Source organism: Coregonus lavaretus, assembly GCF_964263955.1.
Source record: "Coregonus lavaretus genome assembly, contig: HAP1_SCAFFOLD_5968, whole genome shotgun sequence".
Classification (NCBI taxonomy): Eukaryota; Metazoa; Chordata; class Actinopteri; order Salmoniformes; family Salmonidae; genus Coregonus; species Coregonus lavaretus.
In genome coordinates this window covers 10,397-36,000 of record NW_028165473.1, presented here as the reverse complement: position 1 = coordinate 36,000, position 25,604 = coordinate 10,397, and the positions used below count along the sequence as shown (strand labels likewise).

The window sequence follows — 25,604 nt, the reverse complement described above, 5'->3', positions numbered from 1 at the left end:
GATGGAGGAGAGAGAGAGATATAGAGATGGAGGAAAGAGAGAGAGAGATGGAGGAGAGAGAGGGTTTGCAGAGGGGAGCATGACGGTCAGCAGCTAGCTCTCTGACCCGCTCCATTTCTCCTGTTGAGGAATCAATGCTGTCTGTCCTTGAGCCATTATTCATATGAGCCTGACTGGTGTGCTGCCTAAGCGCTCACACTTCTAGACACACACACACACAAACAAAACACGCTGCCTTGTCTGCTCTGCTTGCGATCGATGGCTTTTCATCTTTTAATCAGACTCCCAGTTGAGGGATGGCTCAGCTCTGTCGGCCGGCACGGCCCGTAATCCACACAGGATTACAAAGTTAATAAACATAGCAACCAGCCATTGCCACCGCTCACACCCAGCATCCCAATGCCGCTCACATCCAGCATCCCAATACCGCTCACATCCAGCATCCCAGTGTCCACCATATTTAACACCATTGTTCCACTGTGTATACTCTTGAGCTGAATCACACACAGTAGGAACTTTTTACACACTCGGGGGCTAAAGGGGATGCTGGTGTGTTTTGGCTGTGACGCTTTGGCCAAATCAGGAAGGTGTAATACACTTTCCTGATTATCACCCCCCCCCACACACACACACACACACAAACACACACAACTCCTGAATACACAATGGGTCAGTCGATATCATACGGTGGAAAATCTTCTGCAGTTTTTTTTATATCTCCCCTGCCTCCTACCTCAGTCAGGTTCCGATCAATGCCACTGTCTGTGAGATATAGCCCACTACATGAGGAGGAGGAGAGGAGAGGACAGTCAGGCAGATTTATGGACACATGGAGGTGAGGACAGAGGCCAGGTTTCTATAGCAGGGCCCGTATCCACAAAGCATCTCAGAAAAGGTCCTAGGAATCCTGGTAAAATGTATTTTCAGACTTAAAAAACTCCCAGCTCAGAGTAGGTTTTTGGATAACGTAAAGACACTGCTCAGACAAACTCTGAGCCAGGAGTAAAATCAACTCATAAAAGTTTATCTCAGCTGGTAATCACCACAGTTTGAGGTATCGCGAAGGAAGGATAGTGATGACGCTCATTGACCAAGATGTAAATGATGGGGAATAAGCAATCACGATGAGGCATTGCCAGCTGTGAACTCTATAGCACACGTGAGACAACTACGGTGAATGTGACTGTACATCAAATGTTGCAATGGTAAAATGTTTAATATAATTTTCACCTGACACGCTCACTTTGCTTAATTCTTGATTAATATGTTGGCATGCATAACCTTTTTTAACCAATTCTGATATTTTGAATAATGTGATAGGGGATACTGCAATGAATCATATAGTATGATCGTTGCTAAAAGTGGAATTTTGATAATATTACCGTTATATCATCACACTCGTCACTCCCGATCAACTACTTTAAATGGCTTTGGCACGGTAGGCATCAAGCCACTTGCAGATAATGTTGCATAATGTTTGAAAGGTCTATCATCTTTACTGACACAATCAAGGTTAAAGGGATTCTCTGCTACTTTTGTGTACTTTTTAGCCAGTGGTTTTGAATGTAGAGCTTACGAGCCAAAAGTGATCCCCGAAAATTGGGTACTACCTCACATATGTGCAGTTACAGTTGAAGTCGGAAGTTTACATACACTTAGGTTGGAGTCATTAAAACTTGTTTTTCAACCACTCCACAAATGTCTTGTTAACAAATGATAGTTTTGGCAAGTCGGTTAGGACATCTACTTTGTGCATGACCCAAGTAATTCTTCCAACAATTGCTTACAGACAGATTATTTCACTTATAATTCACTGTATCACAATTCCAGTGGGTCAGAAGTTTGCATACACTAAGTTGACTGTGCCTTTAAACAGCTTGGAAAATTCAGAAAATGAAGTCATGGCTTTAGAAGCTTCTGATAGGCTAATTGACATAATTTGATCAATTGGAGGTGTACATGTGGATGTATTTCAAGGCCTACCTTCAAACTCAGTGCCTCTTTGCTTGACAACATTGGAAAATCCAAAGAAATCAGCCCAGACCTCAGAAAAAAAATTGTAGACCTCCACAAGTCTGGTTCATCCTTGGGTGAAATTTCCAAACGCCTGAAGGTACCACGTTCATCTGTACAAACAATAGTACGCAAGTATAAACACCATGGGACCCATACAGCCGTCATACCGCTCAGGAAGGAGACACATTCTGTCTCCTAGAGATGAATGTACTTTGGTGCGAAAAGTGCAAATCAATCCCAGAACAACAGCAAAGGACCTTGTGAAGATGCTGGAGGAAACAGGTACAAAAGTATCTATATCCACAGTACAACGAGTCCTATATCGACATAACCTGAAAGGCCGCTCAGCAAGGAAGCAGCCACTGCTCCAAAACCACCATAAAAAAGCCAGACTATGGTTTGCAACTGCACATGGGGACAAAGGTCGTACTTTTTGGAGAAATGTCCTCTGGTCTGATTAAACAAAAATAGAACTGTTTGGCCATAATGACCATCGTTATGTTTGGAGGAAAAAGGGGAATGCTTGCAAGCCGAAAAACACCATCCCAACCGTGAAGCACAGGGGTGGCAGCATCATGCTGTGAGGGTGCTTTGCTGCAGGAGGGACTGGTGCACTTCACAAAATGGATGGCATCATGAGGAAGGAAAATTATGTGGATATATTGAAGCAACATCTCAAGACATCAGTCAGGAAGTTAAAGCTTGGTCGCACATGGGTCTTCCAAATGGACAATGACCCCAAGCATACTTCCAAAGTTGTGGCAAAATGGCTTAAGGACAACAAAGTCAAGGTATTGGAGTGGCCAACACAAAGCCCTGACCTCAATCCTATAGAAAATTTGTGGGCAGAACTGAAAAAGCATGTGCGATCAAGGAGGCCTACAAACCTGACTCAGTTACACCAGCTCTGTCAGGAGGAATGGGCCAAAATTCAGAAAAAAAAAAAAAAAAAGCTTGTGGAAGGCTAACCGAAACGTTTGACCCAAGTTAAACAATTTAAAGGCAATGCTACCAAATACTAATTGAGTGTATATAAACTTCTGACCCACTGGGAATGTGATGAAAAAAATAAAAGCTGAAATAAATCATTCTCTCTACTATTATTGTGACATTTCACATTCTTAAAATAAAGTGGTGATCCTAACTGACCTAAGACAGGGAATTTTTACTAGGATTAAATGTCAGGAATTGTGAAATGTAAATGTATTTGGCTAAGGTGTATGTAAACTTCCGACTTCAATCGTATGTGCACCACGTCACCGCTCTCTCTCTCGGCTGTGTGTGCATGCTGTGCATCTTGCTAACTGTCACTCATATGGCGAGGGGCTGAAGCTCATTGGTTGAACTTGAATTGCCAGGGCCACATGGGGGAAAATGTAGGGATAATGGCGCAGCACAGCTTCCAGAAAAACAGTTGCTTCAAACTAGGGATTTCGTGGCTAATTGAGGTAATTCTGTAATTCTGCTCAGATTATGCATGCATGAACTAAACATTGACACATCCAGCCCAAAGTGGTAGGTTTAAAAAACGTAGTAGTCGCCAAAGTTCTGGCACGTCTTTAACATAGGCCATAGATGCTTTCAATTGCCCAATCCATTCAGATCAAATACAATCAGCGACCAGACCAGACTGATAGACAGACAGCCAGGGCTGGAGAACTGTCTGTCTCCTCCTCACTCCTCTCAGACACACACAGGGAACAAAGAGGGGGAGTGAGGGAGGAGGGAGGGAGGGAGGGAGGAGATATGGAGGGAGCTGGAGGAGAGCAGAGTGTGGGGTGGAGAGATTACTTCAAAGGGAGGGGATGGGGTGGAAGACAGGATGGAGGGATGGAGGAAGGAGTGGAGGAGGGGGTAGGATTTGGTGCAATGATAGCTGGTCTGGCTCAGAGTGGGGCTGGATATTAAATCTCCCTGTCAAGTGCTTCCAACACACAAGGACACCTGACAGTACGAGGAGAGCCAGCTCCACACACACAGGCACACACACACACATATACATGAACACACGCATCTACCCACATGCATCTACCCACACACATCTACCCTGGCGGCAGGTAGCTTAGTGGTTAAGAGCGTTGTGCCAGTAACCGAAAGGTCGCTGGTTCTAATCCCCGAGCCGACTAGGTGAAAAATCTGTCGATGTGCCCTTGAGCAAGGCACTTAACCCTAATTGCTTCTGTAAGTCGCTCTGGATAAGAGCGTCTGCTAAATGACTTTAAAAAAGTCTACCAACACACATCTACCCCCACATACACAAACACACACATCTATTTGCACGCATCTACCCACACACACAGACACTCGCAACTACACACACGCATGCACACATCCACACACACAAACACACAAAAATACCTTTCCAAAAGCTCAATCCCAGAGGAACACATAACTAAAACGTCCAGCTTTGTTGTAACACGTTGGCCACAAATAAAACAATAAAGAAAGTTAACATCCTTCACTTTTGACAAGGATAAGCATATTCCCAGTGCTGTGTGTTGTTACTCTGTAGTTAGCCCCTGCTTTGTTTATTCTTGGCTCCTGGAGTGGAGGCCAGGGGGGCACTTCAACAAGAGCCAGAGCACCTGGGGTAATTTCATTAGTGGCTGGCTGGAGTGGAAGACATCCCAGTGTCAGCAGCAGCAGAACGGGCTGGAGCTGGACAGCAGTCCCCTGAGACAGGAACCCTCCATACCCCTCCCTTCTACCCCAGTCTGCTCTGCACAGCCGCAGATTGGAAGTGATGCCACACACACAAACGCGTGCACGCACACGCACACACACACACACACACACACACACACACACACACACACACACACACACGAGGGGAAGATGATTAAAGCTCTGACTTATGACACACTCACACTCACTCACTCACTCCTGGACACTGCGTCTCAGGCAGGCACCATGCAATACATCACATTGGCGGGGCTAGGTAGTGAGGTATTACAGTATTACGGGACTAGAATACAGATGGATCCATGGTAGAACTCCAGTCCTCATTATGACGTTCCACCTCATACAGTACTTTAGTGATGAATGAGCAGAGTATGTGTTGCCCTGTGCTGTACCTTCAGGGTAGGCCTCTCGTCGCTGGAGCCCTGGGAGGCCCGCTGCAGTGTGCTGTTTCTGCTTCTTAGGAGGCCTCTTCTGCATGTTGGCCGTGCTCATGTTACTGTCTGTGGACGGGGGGCTGCCAGGACGGTGGCCTGAGGGGGTCATTTGGTACTTTCGTGCTGAAGGGAAAGACACATTTGGTAAGGCACATGAAACCATGAAAAGGTTTTCCCCCTGTCAGAGGGCTTGCAGAATAAGGGATTCATATTTATTCAAAGTTAAGGTGGTCATTATCTTGTTTTCTACTCTTCTTGATAAAGTGACATCACATTAGTGATGAATATATGTGCGTACCTCCGGGGCCTCCCTCCTGGCCTTGCGTGGGGTTGGGATACTTGGCCACCTTGAGGCCTGCGTACTCTGCAGCAGCCGCCACGGCCTGGGCGAAGTCGGCGTCTGTGAAAAAGGATCCGTCTGAGGAGCTGACGGCGCTGGAGCGTCCTGAAGAGGCGTTGTCCTCCTCGGAGGCCGAACCCCAGCCGTTGATCATGGAGCCCGTCACAGAGCTCTCCAGGTCCCCCACGCTGGAGGCTGGCGTCTGCTCCAGGTCCCGTAGCAGCAGCCTCCTGGTGTGCATCTGCTGGGGGTGGTGGGGGTGGTGGGGGTGGGGATGGGTGTGGTGATGGTGCACATTGGCCACCTCCGCATCTGTCTCGTCCCCTTCCTCCTCCTCCTCTTCCTCCAACATCTCCTCCTCCTCCATGCCGTCTGTGTCCAGGGCCAGGGGGCTGGAGATGTAGCCGTAGGTGTGTGAGGGGGAGAGGGGCTGGGGAGGGGGGCACACTGCATGGTGTCTGAAACAGAAGGAGATTGTTCTTAATGTAGGGTATGAGAAGTAAATTATATAAATCAATTATAAAAAATGATTGCATTTTTTAAACAGACTTTTTAAATCACTACTACAGTGGGTATCATAAGTATTCATCCCCTTTGGATTTCTTCACGTTTTATTGTTTTACAAAGTGGGATTAAAAGGGATTTATTGTAATAATTTCGTCAACGATCTACACAAAAGATTACTGACAAATAAAACACTAATACACACTTCCGGTCAAAAGTTTTAGAACCCCTACTCATTCAATGGTTTTTCTTAATTTTTTACTATTTTCTACATTGTAGAATAATAGTGAATAAATCATACTATGAAATAACACATATGGAATCATGTAGTAACCAAAAAAGTGTTAAACAAATCAAAATATATTTTATATTTGAGATTCTTCAAATAGCCACATTTGCCTTGATGACAGCTTTGCACACTCTTGGCATTCTCTCAACCAGCTTCACCTGGAATGCTTTTCCAACAGTCTTGAAGGAGTTCCCACATATGCTGAGCACTTGTTGGCTGCTTTTAATTCACTCTGCGGTCCGACTCATCCCAAACCATCTCAATTGGGTTGAGGTCGGGGGTTTGTCGAGGCCAGTTCATCTGCTGCAGCATGGCTACCACATCTCATTGTCCTGTTGAAAAACAAATGATAGTCCCACTAAGCCCAAACCAGATGGGATGGTATATCGCTGCAGAATTATGTGGTAGCCATGCTGGTTAAGCGTGCCTTGAATTCTAAATAAATCACAGACAGTGTCACCAACAAGCACCCCCACACCATAACACCTCCTCCTCCATGCTTTACGGTGGGAAATACACATGGGGAGATCATCCATTCACCCTCATCACGTCTCACAAAGACACGGCGGTTGGAACCAAAAATTTCCAATTTGGACTCCAGACCAAAGGTCACATTTCCACTGGTCTAATGTCCATTGCTCGTGTTTCTTGGCCCAAGCAAGTCTCTTCTTCTTATTGGTGTCCTTTAGTAGTGGTTTCTTTGCAGCAATTCGACCATGAAGGCCTGATTCACACAGTCTCCTCTGAACAGTTGATGTTGAGATGTGTCTGTTACTTCAACTCTTTGAAGCATTTATTTGGGCTGCAATTTCTGAGGCTGGTAACTCTAATGAACGTATCCTCTGCAGCAGAGGTAACTCTGGGTCTTCCATTCCTGTGGCGGTCCTCATGAGAGCCAGTTTCATCATAGCACTTGATGGTTTTTGTGACTACATTTGAATAAACTTTCAAAGTTCTTGAAATGTTCCGTATTGACTGACCTTCATGTCTTAAAGTAATGATGGACTGTAGTTTCTCTTTGCTTATTTGAGTTGTTCTTGCCATAATATGGATTTATAGGGCTATCAAATAGGGCTATCTTCTGTAACCCCCCTTTTTGCATACAGGATACATGTTTTAGTGCCTTGTTGCATACAGGATGCATGTCTTAGTGCCTTGTTGCGTACAGGATGCATGTTTTAGTGCCTTGTTGCGTACAGGATGCAAGTTTTGGAATATTTGTATTCTGTATTGTCACGGTTTCGGCCGAGGCTGCCTCTCTCCCTTGTTCGGGCAGGCTTCGGCGTTCGTCGTCTCCGGAATTCTAGCTGCCACCGATAGATGTTTCATGTTCGTTTGCTTTTGTCTGTTTGTTTCCGTCAGTGTTGTGTTTTGCTCGGTTGAGCGTATTTCTCCACTGTGCTGGAGCTTATTTGCACTTGTGTGTGCACCGGTTCATTTTGTCGCACCTGTTAGTGCGCATTTACCTTTCGCCTTCGTGCGTGGTTTTGCTGTCGGGCTTAGTTGTCCTGTTGCCTGTGTTGGGCCAGTAATACAGCTTTTGGAACATTCAGTCTGCGTCCTGCGTTTGATTCCTACCCTACACCTACAACACGCCCTGACAGAATCATACACCACCAATGGAATCAGCAGGAGCCGAAGCAGCCCAGACGAGACTGGAAGCCCAGGTTCGGGACCAGCAAGAGCAGCTCCTGCAGATGGGGACCGCCCTGCAGGAGGTGATTACCACACTTCGAGGCTGGGGTTCGCCTCCACCGCCGCCCGCCCTGCCAGCACCATCGGCCAGCCCGCCCATTCCAGCGCCGGAACCTCGAGGAGTCCGACTATCTCTCCCGAGGGCCTACGACGGGACCGCGGCTGGGTGTCAGGGATTCCTGCTCCAGGTAGAGCTATACCTGGCCACAGTGCACCCGGCACCTTCAGGGCATGAGAGCGTGTCCGCCCTGATCTCCTGCCTGGCCGGAAAAGCGTTGGAGTGGGCCAACGCGGAGTGGAGGAAGATCGACGCCACGACGATTACGTACACCGAGTTCTCCCGCCGCTTCAGGGCGGTGTTTGACCATCCCCCAGAGGGGAAAGCGGCGGGGGAGCGTCTGGTCTTCCTCCGGCAGGGGAGGAGAAGTGCCCAGGAATTCGCGCTCGAATTCCGTACTCTAGCGGCAGATGCAGGGTGGAATGATCGGGCCCTCATCGATCTATACCGATGCAGCCTACGAGAGGACGTCCGTCGGGAGCTGGCTTGTAGGGACACCAGCCTCACTTTCGACCAGCTGGTGGATATGTCCATCAGGCTGGATACCCTGCTGGCTACCCGCGGACGTCCTGCGGAGGGTCCGTCCATTCCACCCTCCAGCGCCTCCGAGCCTTGTCCTATGGAGCTCGGGGGCGCTGGCGCTAGAGAGAGGAGGAGTCGGCAGGCTAGGGGGTCCATCCACTGCACCAACTGTGGTCGGGGAGGACACACCGCGGCTAGGTGCTGGGGATGGCCTCCTAGGGGAGATGACGACAGGTCCCGCACTGGGGATTCCCTCCAGGTGAGTAGGCGCCCCACTCACCCAGAGCTCTCTGTTGCCCATTTTTGTATGCCTGTACGTTTTCCACAGGTAGCACCTCATTCCCAGCATAAGGCGCTGGTAGATTCAGGCGCGGCTGGGAATTTTATTGATAAAAAGTTTTGTTTAGCGTTAGGGATTCCCCTCATTCCTGTTGATGTTCCTTTTCCCGTTCACGCCCTAGATAGTCGTCCGTTGGGTACGGGCTTAATCAGGGAGGTCACGGCGCCACTTAGGATGTGTGCGCAGGGGGATCATCAGGAGATGATTCAGCTGTTCCTGATTGACTCTCCTGCGTATCCGGTGGTGCTGGGCATGCCCTGGTTGAGTACCCATAACCCAGTGATTTCGTGGCAGGAGAGGGCTCTGATGGAGTGGTCTGCTCAGTGTGTGGGTAGATGTTTGGGCGTTTCCGTAGGGGCTACCTCGGTGGAGAGTCCAAACCAGGTGCCCGCATTGCACGTTCCACCTGAGTATGGGGATTTGGCTATTGCGTTTTGTAAGGCGAGGGCGACGCGGTTGCCACCCCATAGGCAGGGGGATTGTGCGATAAACCTCCAGGCAGGAGCTGCGCTCCCACGGAGCCATGTGTATCCTCTGTCTCAGGAGGAGAAGAAAGCTATGGAGATTTACATAGACGAATCGCTGAGACAAGGATACATACGGCCGTCCACTTCCCCCGCGTCCTCGAGTTTCTTTTTCGTGAAGAAAAAGGATGGTGGTTTGCGCCCATGCATCGATTACCGTGGTCTCAATCAGATTACGGTGAAGTATAGTTATCCACTCCCGCTGATTGCGACCATGACTGAGTCGTTGCATTGGGCGCGTTTCTTCACGAAACTAGATCTCAGGAGCGCGTACAACTTGGTGCGCATCAGGGAGGGTGATGAATGGAAAACAGCCTTTAGTACCACCTCGGGCCATTACGAGTATCTGGTCATGCCATACGGGTTGATGAACGCTCCATCAGTTTTCCAATCATTTGTGGATGAGATCTTCAGGGACATGCAGGGGCAGGGGGTGGTGGTGTACATTGATGACATTCTCGTGTACTCACCTACCCGTGTCGAGCATGTGGCCCTGGTGCGCAGGGTGTTGCGGAGGCTGGTGGAGCACGACCTGTATGTGAAGGCAGAGAAGTGTCTGTTTTTCCAGGAGTCGGTCTCCTTTTTGGGTTATCAGTTGTCTGCGTCAGGGGTGAAGATGGAGGTAGACCGGGTGTCGGCCGTGCGTAATTGGCAAACACCAACCACTGTGAAGGAGGTGCAGCAGTTTTTGGGGTTTGCAAATTACTACAGGAGGTTTATCCGGGGTTTTGGACAGGTGGCAGCTCCCATCACGTCTCTGTTGAAGGGGGGTCCGGTGCGTCTGCAGTGGTCGGCCGAGGCGGACAGGGCGTTTGGGAGGCTGAAGGACCTGTTTACCTCGGCCCCGGTGCTGGCGCATCCGGATCCCTCTTTGCCGTTCCAAGTAGAGGTGGACGCGTCGGAGGCCGGTTTAGGAGCCGTGCTTTCACAACGATCTGGCGCGCCACCTAAACTCCGCCCCTGTGCTTTTTATTCTAAGAAGCTCAGTCCGGCGGAGCGGAACTATGACGTAGGGGACAGGGAGCTGTTAGCCGTGGTACAGGCTCTAAAGGTGTGGAGGCACTGGCTTGAGGGGGCTCAACACCCTTTCCTCATTTTGACGGACCACCGTAACCTGGAGTACATCCGGGCGGCGAGGAGGCTGAACCCTCGCCAGGCAAGATGGAGTATGTTCTTGACCAGGTTTACTTTTAAGATCACGTACATCCCTGGGTCGCAGAATGGCAAGGCAGATGCGCTGTCTCGGCGGTATGACGCGGAGGAGAGGTCCGTGGAGCCCACTCCCATACTGCCTGAGTCGTGTCTGGTGGCACCGGTAGTGTGGGAGGTCGATGCTGAACTCGAGCGGGCGTTACGCACCGACCCTAGTCCACCACAGTGCCCGGAGGGTCGGAAGTACGTTCCGCTCGAGGTTCGGGATCGATTGATCTATTGGGCTCACACGTCACCCTCCTCTGGACATCCGGGTATCGGCCGGACAGTGCACTGTCTTAGTGCCAAGTACTGGTGGCCCACGTTGGCAAGGGATGTGAGGGTTTATGTTTCCTCCTGCTCGGTGTGCGCCCAGTGTAAGGCGCCTAGACATCTACCTAGGGGTAAGTTGCTACCCCTGCCCGTTCCACAACGGCCATGGTCCCACCTCTCAGTGGACTTTATAACAGACCTTCCCCTCTCCCATGGGAATACTACCATCCTGGTCGTTGTGGACCGGTTCTCTAAGGCCTGTCGTTTGCTCCCCATGCCGGGTCTTCCTACGGCCCTGCAAACTGCCGAGGCACTGTTTACCCATGTGTTCCGGCACTACGGGGTACCCGAGGACATTGTGGCTGATCGGGGTCCCCAATTCACCTCCAGAGTCTGGAGAGCGTTTATGGAGCGGTTGGGGGTCTCGGTGAGCCTCACCTCGGGTTACCACCCGGAGAGCAATGGGCAGGTGGAACGCGTAAACCAGGATGTGGGTAGGTTTCTCAGAACATACTGCCAGGACCGGCCGGAGGAGTGGTCAAGGTACGTTCCCTGGGCCGAGATGGCCCAGAATTCCCTACGCCATTCCTCCACTAACCTAACTCCATTTCAATGTGTGTTAGGTTACCAGCCGGTTCTGGCACCCTGGCAGCAGAGCCAGATCGAGGCTCCTGCGGTGGATGAGTGGGCGCGGCGCTCGGAGGAGACTTGGAACGCTGCACACGTCCACCTGCAGCGGGCCCTCCGACGTCAGAAGGCGAGCGCTGATCTCCACCGCAGTGAGGCACCGGTGTACGCACCTGGTGATCGAGTATGGCTCTCTACCAGAAACCTGCCCCTCCGCCTGCCCTGTCGGAAACTGGGTCGGCGGTTTGTAGGGCCATTTAAAGTCCTGAGAAGGTTGAACGAGGTATGTTATAGATTACAGCTACCTGTGGAGTATAAGTGTATTAACCCCTCGTTCCATGTGTCCCTTCTCAGGCCGGTGGTAGCGGGCCCACTCCAAGAAGATGAGATCTTGGAGACTCCTCCGCCCCCGTTGGACATCGAGGGGGCACCGGCGTACTCCGTGAGATCCATCTTGGATTCGAGACGTCGGATGGGGGGTCTCCAGTATCTAGTGGAGTGGGAGGGGTACGGTCCGGAGGAGCGGTGCTGGGTGCCGAGGAGAGACGTGTTGGACCCGTCGCTCCTGACGGAGTTCCATCGGAGGCATCCGACGCGCCCTGCGCCGCGTCCCCCTGGTCGTCCCCGAGGCCGGAGTCGACGCACGTCTGGAGCCGCGCGTCAAGGGGGGGGTACTGTCACAGTTTCGGCCGAGGCTGCCTCTCTCCCTTGTTCGGGCAGGCTTCGGCGTTCGTCGTCTCCGGAATTCTAGCTGCCACCGATAGATGTTTCATGTTCGTTTGCTTTTGTCTGTTTGTTTCCGTCAGTGTTGTGTTTTGCTCGGTTGAGCGTATTTCTCCACTGTGCTGGAGCTTATTTGCACTTGTGTGTGCACCGGTTCATTTTGTCGCACCTGTTAGTGCGCATTTACCTTTCGCCTTCGTGCGTGGTTTTGCTGTCGGGCTTAGTTGTCCTGTTGCCTGTGTTGGGCCAGTAATACAGCTTTTGGAACATTCAGTCTGCGTCCTGCGTTTGATTCCTACCCTACACCTACAACACGCCCTGACATGTATATTTGATTATGTATACTTTTCACTCTGTCATTTACGTCTAATTGAACTAATGTATTTTATATTTTAATTTAATTTTAGTTATTATTATTTGTAATTTATTTTAAATTTGTAGAATATTCTTTTGACTTTGACATTATGGAGTATCTTGTGTAGATCAATGACAAAATAAATCACAATTAAATCTATTTCAATCCCACTTCTAATTTGAAATTTGAAAAAATCTAATGTGGGTGAATACTTATTATATTTTATACAGTATAACGCCTCCCAGTACCTGCGCTCGTGTCCAGAGCCCATGCTGTCTGGTGTGTCTTGGAGCATTGGTTGCAGCTCCTCCTGGGGCGAGGGGGTGAGGGTGGCTGTGGACTGGTGGCTGTAGGATACCGCGGCGGGGGATGAGGCAGCCCCTCTGACGGGGGGAGTGGGACCCCTCTCCATCTCCTCCTCCTCCTCCTCCAGTTCATCTGGCTGCAGGTACATGCGGGAGGGGGGCAGGGAGCACTGCATGTCTGGGTCATAGCTGTCAACACAGGGAAACATGCTGGTTAGTTGGATGTCACTCAATGTGACAATAACATTCATATCTTGAACAATGTAGCTAGTACATATTAATGTTGTGCTGCTATCAAGGTAGACATGTAAAGGAAAAGGTTTGACATGTACCTAGCATTGATACACAATAGAACAAAAACCCTTAGGGCAGATTTGACTCTTTCAGTTAATGAAAGGAAAGAGTAGAGTGGCAGGGAGGTGTGTGTGTGTGTGTGTGTGTGTGTATGTGTGTGTGTGTGTGTGTGTGTGTGTGTGTGTGTGTGTGTGTGTGTGTGTGTGTGTGTGTGTAGACAAGTCCCACCTCTCGTCCATGGACAGGGAATACTCCATGTTGCGGCAGGGGGGTGGGTTAGCAGGGGGAGGAGGCAGTAGTTCAGCCCAGTTCATTGTGCTCTGTTTGGGTAGTTTGGGGGTGCGCACTCCCTTCTTCTGACCTTGACTCCCTGCTCAAACATGAACAAATAACTCCTTCAGTCAGAAACATGCAGAAACACATCCCCACTCCCACGTCCTCCTCCGTCTCTCAACCATCTACATTATTGATGCTCGTTAAATCAACAGAGAAATGAATAAATCGACAGCAGATAAAAATGTAGGAACAAACAGGGCTAATTTCAGCAAGTGGTTGACACGGAGAGAAAATATATACATTTTACACATGAGAGCATGTCGGCTAATGGCATCCCCTCTCTTTATGGACACCGCATAAACGCACCATGCACATTACCTCTCAATTTGTAATTAATGCCAGCCATGCCATCAAAAACACAGTCATTTTTCAAATGTAATGTTCCCCATTGCCAAGAGAAAATAGAAAACGTGAACATCAGAGGCCAATTAACAGCAGCCAATAAGAATGAGAAGCCAATGAGCTGTGAGCTCCGCGAGAACAGAGGGCTGCTCTTTAATGAGCTGAACTTCATATACAATATCAGAATGGATCCTGGGCGTTATGGAGGCAGTGTTGCATGCCCTCTGGAATATGTGTGTGTCATTAGTTCTTGTCCAGAAACAAACACTGCAGATCTGATGAGATTATCCTCGTCTTTGTAGGAATGAAGGGGACAGTAATTAATGTTTTTTACAACAAACTGTCTGAGCAGATTGGAAACTGACACAGACTGGAAACACACACGGACTGAAAACAGACTGGAAACTGACACAGACTGGAAACACACACAGACTGGAAACACACAGACTGGAAACAGACTGGAAACACACACAGACTGGAAACACACACAGACTGGAAACAGACTGGAAACCGACACAGACTGGAAACACACACTGACTGGAAACAGACTGGAAACCGACACAGACTGGAAACACACACTGACTGGAAACTGACACAGACTGGTAACACACAGACTGGAAACTGATGCCTGGGATGTTTGACATTTTCCCTCCACTGAAGGCATCTGATTATAATTTATCTTCAAGAGACTGACATGGAAATTAATCAACATTACCATTTTAAAGCATCATGCATCTATTGTCACATTAGGATGCATTGCTTTTGAGGAAAATAAGGATTTAGAAATTGAGCTTCTGGGTTAAAAGTGATTAAGTGGTTTATAGAAATAACAATGAACTAGAAACAACAACAACAAAAGCGATTCACTAAACATCCAGGCAGTAAAACATCAGCCATATTGCTGTGGATTTGAAAACCACTGTTTGCCCCTGTCCCCCCTCGTTCCCCCCTCTCTCACCAGAGGTGCTGCTGCTGCCATGGTCAGAGCTGTTGTAGGAGCCCACGGTGTGGGCCTCGTGGGCCTGATTATAGGGGATGGTGGTAGGCATGGGACTGTCCCCTCCTCTGTAGTGGTCTGGTAGGGGAGAGGAGGAGGAGGATGGTAAGCATGATGAAGGTGGGTCGCAGGGCAGCATACACCACATTACTTGTATTAGAAAAGTATAGATAGCTTATGGAAATGGAGGAAAGGGGAAATGATGACATCAAAAGATGCATAGAGACTGTTTGAGTTTAACTGACTAATGATCACAGTTAGGCTAACATAAGGGCTAACAACGTAGCAACTCATCTAAATAATGATCTTAACCAGCAATGTGTTAAAATGTGTGTAATACACCTCTAATAAGTTGAAATGTAAGTTCAAACTGTCTCAATAAACAGTCCGGTGGATGCTGTCTTCCTAAGAGTGCTGAGAAAGAAGACATGCAGTTGCTGTTCCATACAGGAGACCAATGACGTAACTGAAAACGGTGTCACTAAAGTAGCAGCTCTTTTCTGCAGGTAAGAACAAGGTGACGACAGTTTAGTTCAGTGTCTGTCAGTTCCAACATAAATTGTTATCTCTCCTTCAGATACCTGACACCTGGAGAAAATCCTTACACCTGTAGCTACGAGACTTTACCAATGAAGAACAACCCAGACAGAAAAGACAGAAACTCAGGCCTGACCCAGAATGTAGAGCAGCGATGATATATGAACACAGAGAGGAAAGAGGAGTTAGGTAAATGCATAGTAGACAATGAGAGGGAGACTGATGATGCTCTCTGTTGATATGACTGAATGGGGGCAGCAGGGAAGCGAGTGAAAAAGGAACATTCTTCAGCATGGTGGGCCCATCCACAGGGAGAAAGGGAAAGAAAGAAGGGAAGAAAGAAAGATGGAAGACGGCTATGGTTTGACCTCCTAACCTCCACTGATTCCCACCACACACTCACCCTTGTTCAGCTTGTTCTGCTCCATGATGTTATACTGGTGGAGCTGTGAGGTCATTTCCTGTTGCTTCTGCTGCTGAACAGGGGTGGGTTTCCAGCCGTGTTTCTCGTTTATCTCCCCTCCCCCTCCCCCTCCACTACCTCTGTCTCTGTCTGTGTTGATGTTGTTTCCCAGGATAGACGACTGGATGAGCTGTGTGGTGGCGTAGGGGGTGGGCTGTCCCCCCGGCCCAACGAAGCGTCCGTCCTTTAGGTTGGGGCTGTTGAAGGTCTTCATCTCGTTGATCTTGTTGGAGAGGTCCACGTCTACATACACTTCTCCCTCCGGCACCATCAGGTTGGTCTGCTTGCTCTCCATCTGGTTGTTATAGTTGGCGATGCAGTCGGCTGGATAACATGGGGAGCGGGTGCAGGGTGCAGGGTTTAGTCAAAAACCGGACTAGCTTCTATAACTAGGTTCAGAAGAAGAGGTTTGCCAAGTGCATGAATGGCACGAATGGCAGTTGTATTCAGTTGTATTCACTGGCATCATATAATAAGATGAAAAGATTAACATTACAGAATGACACAGAACTAAATCAGCCTGAGTCATTTATACCTTTCAACAGATCACTGTGCCCTCAGTCTAGACATATATATATATCTTTCAGTGCAAACTACAGTTCATTCTGTACGTCAACTATCCCTATCTGGTTCAGGTGATTGACTGGAGCTGTATTATACTTCCACTGTCTGCTCTCTCTGTCTTTCTGTCTCAATAATGTCTCGGTCTCATCCACAGTTCAAGGTGGGTGTCCTGTCTATTCTCCCCATCAGACGCCAGGCGAGGAGGCTTTGCTCATTGAGAAGGACAGTGGAACACGTCTGTATCAAAAGGTTGTAATGAAGCGTGCAGCAAAGAGCAGAGCTCCACTGACAGATCCAATTTTCTCTGGCTCATAAAATATTCAAATCCTCCAGCAGATCTGAGACCAAGCCTTGCGGTAAATACCAAGGACGGCTATAGGTAGAACAACCGAGCGCACGTGAGCCTCACATTTCCAAAAACCGAGTGATATCTGAGGCACTTCAGAGGTAGATGTGGAGAAAGGGCCTCTAATGTGTTAGATAAAGGGACATTAACTCGTATCCCTCGGCTCTGTCACCTAGCCGCTGATCCTGTTAAACCGTCACAGGGTTTAGGTTGGCCACACAAAGCAACCAGCACGATGCATACTCCTTAACGTCTTACACATGCGCTGAGGGACAAGTGCTTTTGGCATTTTATCCCTTCTCAATTAAACTCACAGATTGTCACCAGAACCAATGTTAGGGGAACGTTAAACACACCACGGAATGAAAAGTCGGATTAGGTTATTGTGTTGACTGTGATGGGTAACTTTAGAAGCTGGGTATGTATTTGATGGTTACAGTGTTTCTTTGTCCTTGAGTAAGATGCTTAACCTAGTGGCAGCACAGCACTTAGTACAACAGTACATCTGCTACAATAGGAGTGTGTGTAAGCCTGTTTGGGGAGATGGTTGAAGCCAACAATGTAAATGAGTCAATGAGTGGGTAGGCAACGCTACACTACTGTACAATCTGTCAGACACTACAGCTGGAGAAAGGCCTGCCGTGTGTCCAAATGACTGTTCAAACGACTGCACTATATACCCACATCTCTTTTCCTTTAGTTCAACTTCTAAGCCTACTGTCTCTCAAAGGGAGGTTCAGGGCTGGGGTCCAAGTTTTGTAGTTATGTCCTACATATGTGTGTATAACCTCAAATCCTTTGTCCCCACCCTGCACCAAGAGCCATACTTCTCTCCTCTCTGCCAGCTGTTGACCCTCTTTCTCTGTAGAGTATGAGTACTTAGCTCTTTTGTGTGTGTGTGTGTGTGTGTGTGTGTGTCCCTCGGACTTCAGAGCCAAACTCCCTCCCTATTGTTTATAGAAAGTACTGCTGACTGAGAGGCCACCTGGAGGTGTACCATAACCCACCCTCAATCCCTCCCTCCCTCTGTTACTGTCCATCTCTTCTGCTCTTTTTACTTTCCTTCCAACTCCCTTGTTCTTTCTCTGTCCAGTTTACTTCCCCTCTACTCACGTGTTACTTCCCCCCTACTTTCTCTCTCCATGTATCTCTGTGTATGCTACTTATTCTCCCCCATCGTTCTTTTTCCTCCTCTGTTCCCTTTCTTTCTATGCACTCTTCCAGGTACCTCTCTCTCTCCATCTCTCCATCTGGTGTTGGCTGCAGTCTGCAGTCCTGCCCTGACCTCTACATTTCTTAAATAACTGAGCACTTAGTGGGAATGACATTACGGGCTATAACAACAATATGGAAATCAGCAGAGCAATTCGATTTGCAGCAGAGTAAACCCATAAGGCCCGTCCAGCGCGTTCCTTTTATTTCATGCCTAAAACAGCCCCGCTTTAACCTGAAATAAATCAAACACACACGCTACTCCTACCCCTAAGCCTCACATCCCTTAAGGGTTTTCTTATAGAGACCTCGCGAGGAGAGAGGTAAGAGAGAAAAGTCTCGAGGGAGCTAACCCAGATATGGGATTTCACTTCTCTCTGTTTTCTACCAACTCGTTTTTATGATTCTTATCTATGCTTTGCTTTGAGAGCAGGGGTGTCATGTACCCCAGAAATCTGTGGGGGCACAAAGTAAGTGAGAATGGCTGGGTAATGGTCCGGAGGGGGGCTAGAATTTAGCATTTTTCAAACACCTGTAACAGCTTTTTCCTGCAACCTTTATGCTTAATTCTATGTAAAAAAGTATTTATGTTTTTCTGCATATCTAAGCATACCTCTTGAGCTGTCTGTATCCTCCTGACTGGTGGTTCTTTAAACAAAAAATTTAAAAAGGAAGCATCTCTGCATCTCTGCTAAAATCTTGAAAGGAATGTGTCTTATTCAGTACATTTAGTAATTGCTTGCTTTTCTGAAGTCTACCAACCTGATTCATCTTGGTAGCAGGTTATGAGATTGGGAACCTATCTGGGCTAGCTAAAGCCAACTTCATAAAATTGCTAAGTGGCTAGTAGTATTACAGAGAAAAAACTAAAACAAACAATAACAAAATATATATATATATATATTTTTTTTAACAGGACAAATCTGAGGGGGCATGTGCCCCTGTGCCCCCTATGGGCATGACGCCTCTGTTGAGAGTTATTTTGATAACTGTTTTAGTACAGTTTATGTTTGGGTGTGTTGTTCCAGTGCGTAGCGTACTCACCTGGGCGGCTGTATGTAGCCAGGTTGCTGTCACTGTTGCCCTGTCCTGCGGTGCAGCAGTTCATGCTACAGTCGTTGTGATTGGAGCAGGAGTTGGGCCAGGTATCAGCCAACCAGGGCTGGGTAGCAGACTCCCCAATGTTCAGCAAACCTGGCCTGGAAGGATGGGGCACAAAACAGTCAACACTGACTAACAACGGAATATGCTGCACCACTATAACACAGCAATAATTAATATTGATATGAATAACAAGAAAATGTCATGTAATGAATGGGGATTTAGGCAGATCGATGGGGATTCACTCAATACTAGATTGGTATACTGAAATTGTCACACTTCCCTATAGCTAGGCACTAGGTTGTTGTTTTACAGGAAATGATCTCTCCCTCTCCTTCGCGCTCCCTGCTCCATTGGCCTTGCATTAGAGGAAAGCTCAGCTAAATAGATGATGTGCTCTTGACTTGTCCATGGCCGATGACACTGTTTCGCTGAGCCCTCGTGAGCATTAGCGATCCGCTCGGATTAGAAAGCAAGATAGAATTCACTCCCAGTGTTGGAAAATGCACATCCGCAACACTCACTGAACCACGAACGCTCCCTCAGTAGATTCCAAGGTGTCACAGAACATCTCTATCATCCTTTAATGTTTAGTATAAATACAGAACTACAGTAAAGTACTGAAAGTACTGAACAGAACTGAGATCTGCTGTCTGAACAGACTACCAGCTCTCTGCTGTCTGAACAGACTACCAGCTCTCTGTTGTCTGATCAGACTACCAGCTCTCTGCTGTCTGATCAGACTACCAGCTCTCTGCTGTCTGAACACACTACCAGCTCTCTGCTGTCTGATCAGACTACCTCTCTCTGCTGTCTGATCAGACTACCAGCTCTCTGCTGTCTGATCACACTACCTGTCTCTCTGCTGTCTGATCAGACTACCAGCTCTCTGCTGTCTGATCACACTACCTGCTCTCTGCTGTCTGATCAGACTACCAGCTCTCTGCTGTCTGAACACACTACCAGGTGTCTGCTGTCTGATCACACAACCAGCTCTCTGCTGTCTGATCACACTACCAGCTCTCTGCTGTCTGAACACACTACCAGCTCTCTGCTGTCTGATCAGACTACCAGCTCTCTGCTGTCTGATCAGACTACCAGCTCTCTGCTGTCTGAACAGACTACCAGCTCTCTGCTGTCTGATCACACTACCAGCTCTCTGCTGTCTGATCAGACTAACAGCTCTCTGCTGTCTGAACAGACTACCAGCTCTCTGCTGTCTGATCAGACTACCTGTCTATCTGCTGTCTGAACAGACTACCAGCTCTCTGCTGTCTGATCAGACTACCAGCTCTCTGCTGTCTGATCAGACTACCTGTCTCTCTGCTGTCTGAACAGACTACCAGCTCTCTGCTGTCTGAAGAGACTACCAGCTCTCTGCTGTCTGAACAGACTACCAGCTCTCTGCTGTCTGAACAGAATAGCAGCTCTCTGCTCATCCACACTTCCACATCATGAACCCAGGGCTGACATTTTACAGACTAAATAGCTTTATAATTCGGATAAAATGTGTCAATCTACTAGGGTCCAAAGGCTATACTACCACTACACAATAAACACCATGTTTTTACTGCTATTTCTCTCCTACCGCTATGACTGGAACAATCCAACCTGTCAGATATCAAATCAAATCAAATGTAATTTGTCACATACACATGTTTCGTTTAGCAGATGTTATTGCGGGTGTAGCGAAAGGCTTGTGTTTCTAGCTCCAACAGTGCAGTATATCTAACAATTCACAACAATAAACACAATGCACACAACCTAAAAGTAAAATAATGGAATTAAGGAATATACAAATATTAGAAATATTAGGATGAGCAATGTCAGAGTGGCATAGACTAAAATACAGTAGAATAGAATACAGTATATACATATGAGATGAGTAAAGCAAAAATATGTAGACATTATAAGAGTAACTAGTGTTCCATTATTAAAGTGGCCAGTGATTCCAAGTCTATGTATACAGGGCAGCAGCCTCTAAGGTGCAGGTTTATGTAACCGGGTGGAAGCCGCCTAGTGATGGCTATTTAACAGTCTAATGGCCTTGAGGTAGAAGCTGTTTTTCAGTCTCTTGGTCCCAGCTTTGATGCACCTGTACTGACCTCGCCATCTGGATGAACGCGGGGTGAACAGGCAGTGGCTCGGGTGGTTGTTGTCCTTGATTATCTTTTTGGCCTTCCTGTGACATCGGGTGCTGTAGGTGTCCTGGAGGGCAGGTAGTTTGCCCCCGGTGATGCGTTGGGCAGACCGCACCACCCTCTGGAGAGCCCTGCGGTTGCGGGCGGTGCAGTTGCCGTACCAGGCGGTGATACAGCCCGACAGGATGCTCTCAATTGTGCATCAGTAAAAGTTTGTGAGGGTTTTAGGTGCCAAGACAAATTTCTTCAGCCTCCTCAGGTTGAAGAGGCGCTGTTGCGCCTTCTTCACCACACTGTCTGTGTGGGTGGACCATTTCAGATCGTCAGTGATGTGTACGCCGAGGAACTTGAAGCTTTCCACCTGCTCCACAGCAGTCCCGTCGATGTGGATAGGGGTGTGCTCCCTCTGCTGTTTCCTGAAGTCCACGATCAGCTCCTTTGTTTTGTCGACATTGAGGGAGAGGTTATTTTCTGGCACCACACTCCCAGGGCCTTCACCTCTTCTCTGTAGGATGTCTCGTCATTGTTGGTAATCAGGCCTACTACTGTTGTGTCGTCTGTATATTCAATATTCACATTGTATTGAGTTGTCTTTTCGTGTCCTATTCAAATGACTTATTCAGCGCTTCCAGTCATTCATTTTGAGTAATGAACACACTAATGCAATCTCAAAATGGCTCAAAATGGCTCCTCAATCATCTGAGTGGTTCAGTGGAGATAGATAGAGAATGGCGATTGTCTTTGAGCAGAGCTACCATGTCCAGGCTGTAGAACTGACTCAATCACATAGCAGGGTAATAACATGACCGTATAGATAGACACATAACGGTATGGAACAATAGCCAACCATAGAGATACACTGCATTACGTCAACCAAGTCTGTAGATACATTAGCATCAATGTGGGTTCTAGATGATTGAGGAGACTATAACATCAGTGTCTAAATGTATGAGTGTCTCAGTATGGGTAACTAGGAGGTAGTCTGGAAAACAACACATAGGCTACTGGTCTCTGTCACACCCTCTCCTGTATCACTCCTCCCATCTTGTTCCATAGGGCCCTCCATTCTAAAGAGTAGGGTGTGTGCAAACACAACTATCACCATCTCTGTGTGTGTTAGAGTGATGCTATGGCACAGCCTTGTGGCCAGACATGGTGCTCTTCTCTGTGGGGTGAGGAGGATGGGGGTTCGGGCAGATGAGATGATCCTTTGTTCCTCTCCTCTACTCTCCTCCCTTCCCCTCTCCTCCCTTCCCCTCTCCTCTCCTCTCCTCCCTTCCCCTCTCCTCTCCTCTCCTCCCTTCCCTTCTCCTCCCTTCCCCTCTCATCTCCTCCCTTCCCCTCCCTTCCCCTCTCCTCTCCTCACTTCCCTTCTCCTCCCTCCCCCTCTCCTCTCCTCACTTCCCTTCTCCTCCCTTCCCCTCTCCTCTCCTCTCCTCCCTTCCCCTCACCTCTCCACCCTTCCCCTCTCCTCCCTTCCCTTCTCCTCTCCTCCCTTCCCTTCTCCTCCCTTCCCCTCTCCTCTCCTCTCCTCTCCTCCCTTCCCCTCTCCTCTCCTCCCCTCTCCTCCCTTCCCTTCTCCTCTCCTCCCTTCACTTCTCCTCCCTTCCCCTCTCCTCTCCTCCCTTCCCTTCTCCTCCCTTCCCCTCTCCTCCCTTCCCCTCCCCTCACTTTCCCTCCCCTCCCCTCTCCTCCCTTTCCCTCCCCTCCTCTCTTCTCCTCCTCTGCCTGGGCTGTAAGCTTTAGGAAGTAAAAGCCCTCCCCCTAGTGTCCTTCAGAGGAAGGTACACCTTCCCTCCCATGCACATTCTACCACCCATGTACCCGCTCCTCCCCAAATGAAATGTCCATCTGTCTCTTGGAATATGGTATTATGATCCATATTTTATGTTACATTATTTAATGCTTCATATTCATACAGAGGAGACAAACATAGATGTACACAACACTCCCTCTCATAGTAGACATGCATTCTTACCTTCCAGAACTGCTGACAGCCTCTCCACCTCTCTGGTACGCCACTGGAGAACAGAGAGGCAGAGAAAGGTACAGATATGAATGCCATAATCACAATCGTCATCAGAGTAACAGGCTTATCAAAACACAATAACATGGAGTGTGTTTATTTTTGACAGTGTGTGTGTTTACGCATGTATGTGTGTGTGTACTACACCCTGTGTGTAGATCGGTGGAGACTGAGTCACTGTGACAGGGTATGTGTGTAAGAGGATTAGGGGGCTGCACAGTGCTTTGGTCTCCTGGCATGGCTGGCGTGTGTTTAAAGCTCAGCGCGCTGGAAGTTGGACTCTTTCAAGGAGCTTTAAGCTGCCGGTGTGAAGGAGAGATAAACTCCAACTTTAATTACAAACTCTTCTCTGAGGAAGGGGTGGGAGGGTTTAGAGCTGGTCTCTCTCTCTCTCTCTCTCTCTCTCTCTCTCTCTCTCTCTCTCTCTCTCTCTCTCTCTCTCCCTCCCTCCCTCTCCCTATCCCTATCTCTCGAAAGGAAGTAGAGAAAGCTCAAGTCCAACTTTGGCATCTGTAGATAGAGAATTCAGAGCATTCAGGAATTCCACAACACAAAATGTAGTGCCTCTCAAATCAGCATCTAGTGGAAGATTAACACTGACAAGATCCTGCCTTTACATTCAGTGCCAAGGCAGCTTCTAGGATTGTAAACTTAAAGAAGCAGAAACTCTAACCTCAAGCATTAAGGAACTGGCCCAGAAATAACCAGATTTCTAAATGGGTTTCACCTGAAAGCGTTCCAGCGGTTCAAAAAACAGGATTGCAGCATTAAAAGTATTAGGTGTGATCCCAGGCCCCGAGGCTGACGAGGAGGAGGAAAACAACTCTCACAGTTTAGATACAGCCTCTGGTCTGCACACATGGGATTAGTCACCACAACCACAAGCTTCACATAACTCCCCCTCTCGCTCTCTTTCCTTCTCTCCCTCTCTTTTGGTGCCTCTCTGATTTCAAGGATGAGCACAGGTGTGTAACACAAGTGCCAACAGCACAAGCACTTCAGCATGAGAGAGAGGGGGGAGGGAGAGATCGAGAGAGAGAGAGAGAGAGAGAGAGAGAGAGAGAGAAGAAGAGAGAGAGATTGGTTCTTCACATCTACCCTCAGTCTCTCCCTGTCCACAGCTCTGTCTAATTGGTCCTTCACATCTACCCTCAGTCTCTCCCTGTCCACAGCTCTGTCTAATTGGTCCTTCACATCTACCCTCAGTCTCTCCCTGTCCACAGCTCTGTCTAATTGGTCCTTCACATCTACCCTCAGTCTCTCCCTGTCCACAGCTCTGTCTAATTGGTTCTTCACATCTACCCTCAGTCTCTCCCTGTCCACAGCTCTGTCTAATTGGTCCTTAACATCTACCCTCAGTCTCTCCCTGTCCACAGCTCTGTCTAATTGGTCCTTCACATCTACCCTCAGTCTCTCCCTGTCCACAGCTCTGTCTAATTGGTCCATGTGACTAGCGAGGTGTCATCCTCGTAAATCCCATCAGAGGCAGAGAGGCGGGCAGCAGCAGCCCTTCGATTGAAGTCCCCACCAGTTTGAACAGCTTCTTAGTAGCACGGATGGCACGGCACCGGCTCGATCCTCTTTAAGCGTTTACCTCTGAATGCACTGCCTACACCACTTTGTAGAACATTTAACCTCACTGCTCCCTTTATTTTGGCTGTGTCCTTTTAACCAAAGAGTGTGTCTTCTGACTGACTGAGTAGAATGACTGCTAGGGCTGTTCAGGCCATCTGTGTGTAACTCAGTGAGTGCAGTCTTGCATTGAAAGGTGGAAAAATTAACAGTTATGAGATTTTATAGAGAAGGCACTATGAAATTGAGTAAAGTGTTATCAAGAGTTCTTACCTGTAGGAGTGAAGGTAAAGGATGGCACTGTAGGTCCAAGCAGAGGCACAAGGGGAAAGAGAGAGAAAAACACCATTAACATAAAAAAAGCAGCACGTATATTTCTCTTGAATCCAATGAGCTACACACAACAGGGTTCCCTTCACTCCACACTGTTAAAATGAAGTGCTTTGTAACTCCAACACTAGTTGCAACTGAGCTGCCACCAACTTGAAGGAGACGAAACCTTAACTTTGCTGGAGTACTGAAACACATCATCCTGAGGATGTTTTGAAACATGACACGGTGTGTTGTAACACCGTCTAATCATTTATTTATGGATCTGATCATTTGCCAGTTTAACACATTTTGAGAGGCATTGTTGAGCACAGTGCTCAATCAACCAGCAGTAACTGGCGGTTTTACAGCCAGCATTGCAGGATACTGTATTTGCCTCTACCATTAAAAGTTCTGTGAATGGGTTGTCTCATCATTGAAGATCATTTTGCCTGACGGTTTTGATATCCGTTCATCATGATCCAT

General features: G+C 48.1%; 1 protein-coding gene across 1 annotated transcript; it reads right to left on the bottom strand.

Moving 5' to 3' along the window:
- Positions 1-5,090: 5,090 nt before the first annotated feature.
- Positions 5,091-25,109, bottom strand: LOC311115813 (roundabout homolog 1-like; the record flags this gene model as incomplete). Its single annotated transcript, XM_084190942.1, has 9 exons — positions 5,091-5,255; positions 5,431-5,930; positions 12,822-13,067; positions 13,401-13,542; positions 14,809-14,925; positions 15,788-16,171; positions 19,014-19,168; positions 23,190-23,232; positions 25,083-25,109. Coding segments are annotated over 9 exons (1,779 nt in total), but the record flags the coding sequence as incomplete, so codon positions are not given.
- Positions 25,110-25,604: the final 495 nt, after the last annotated feature.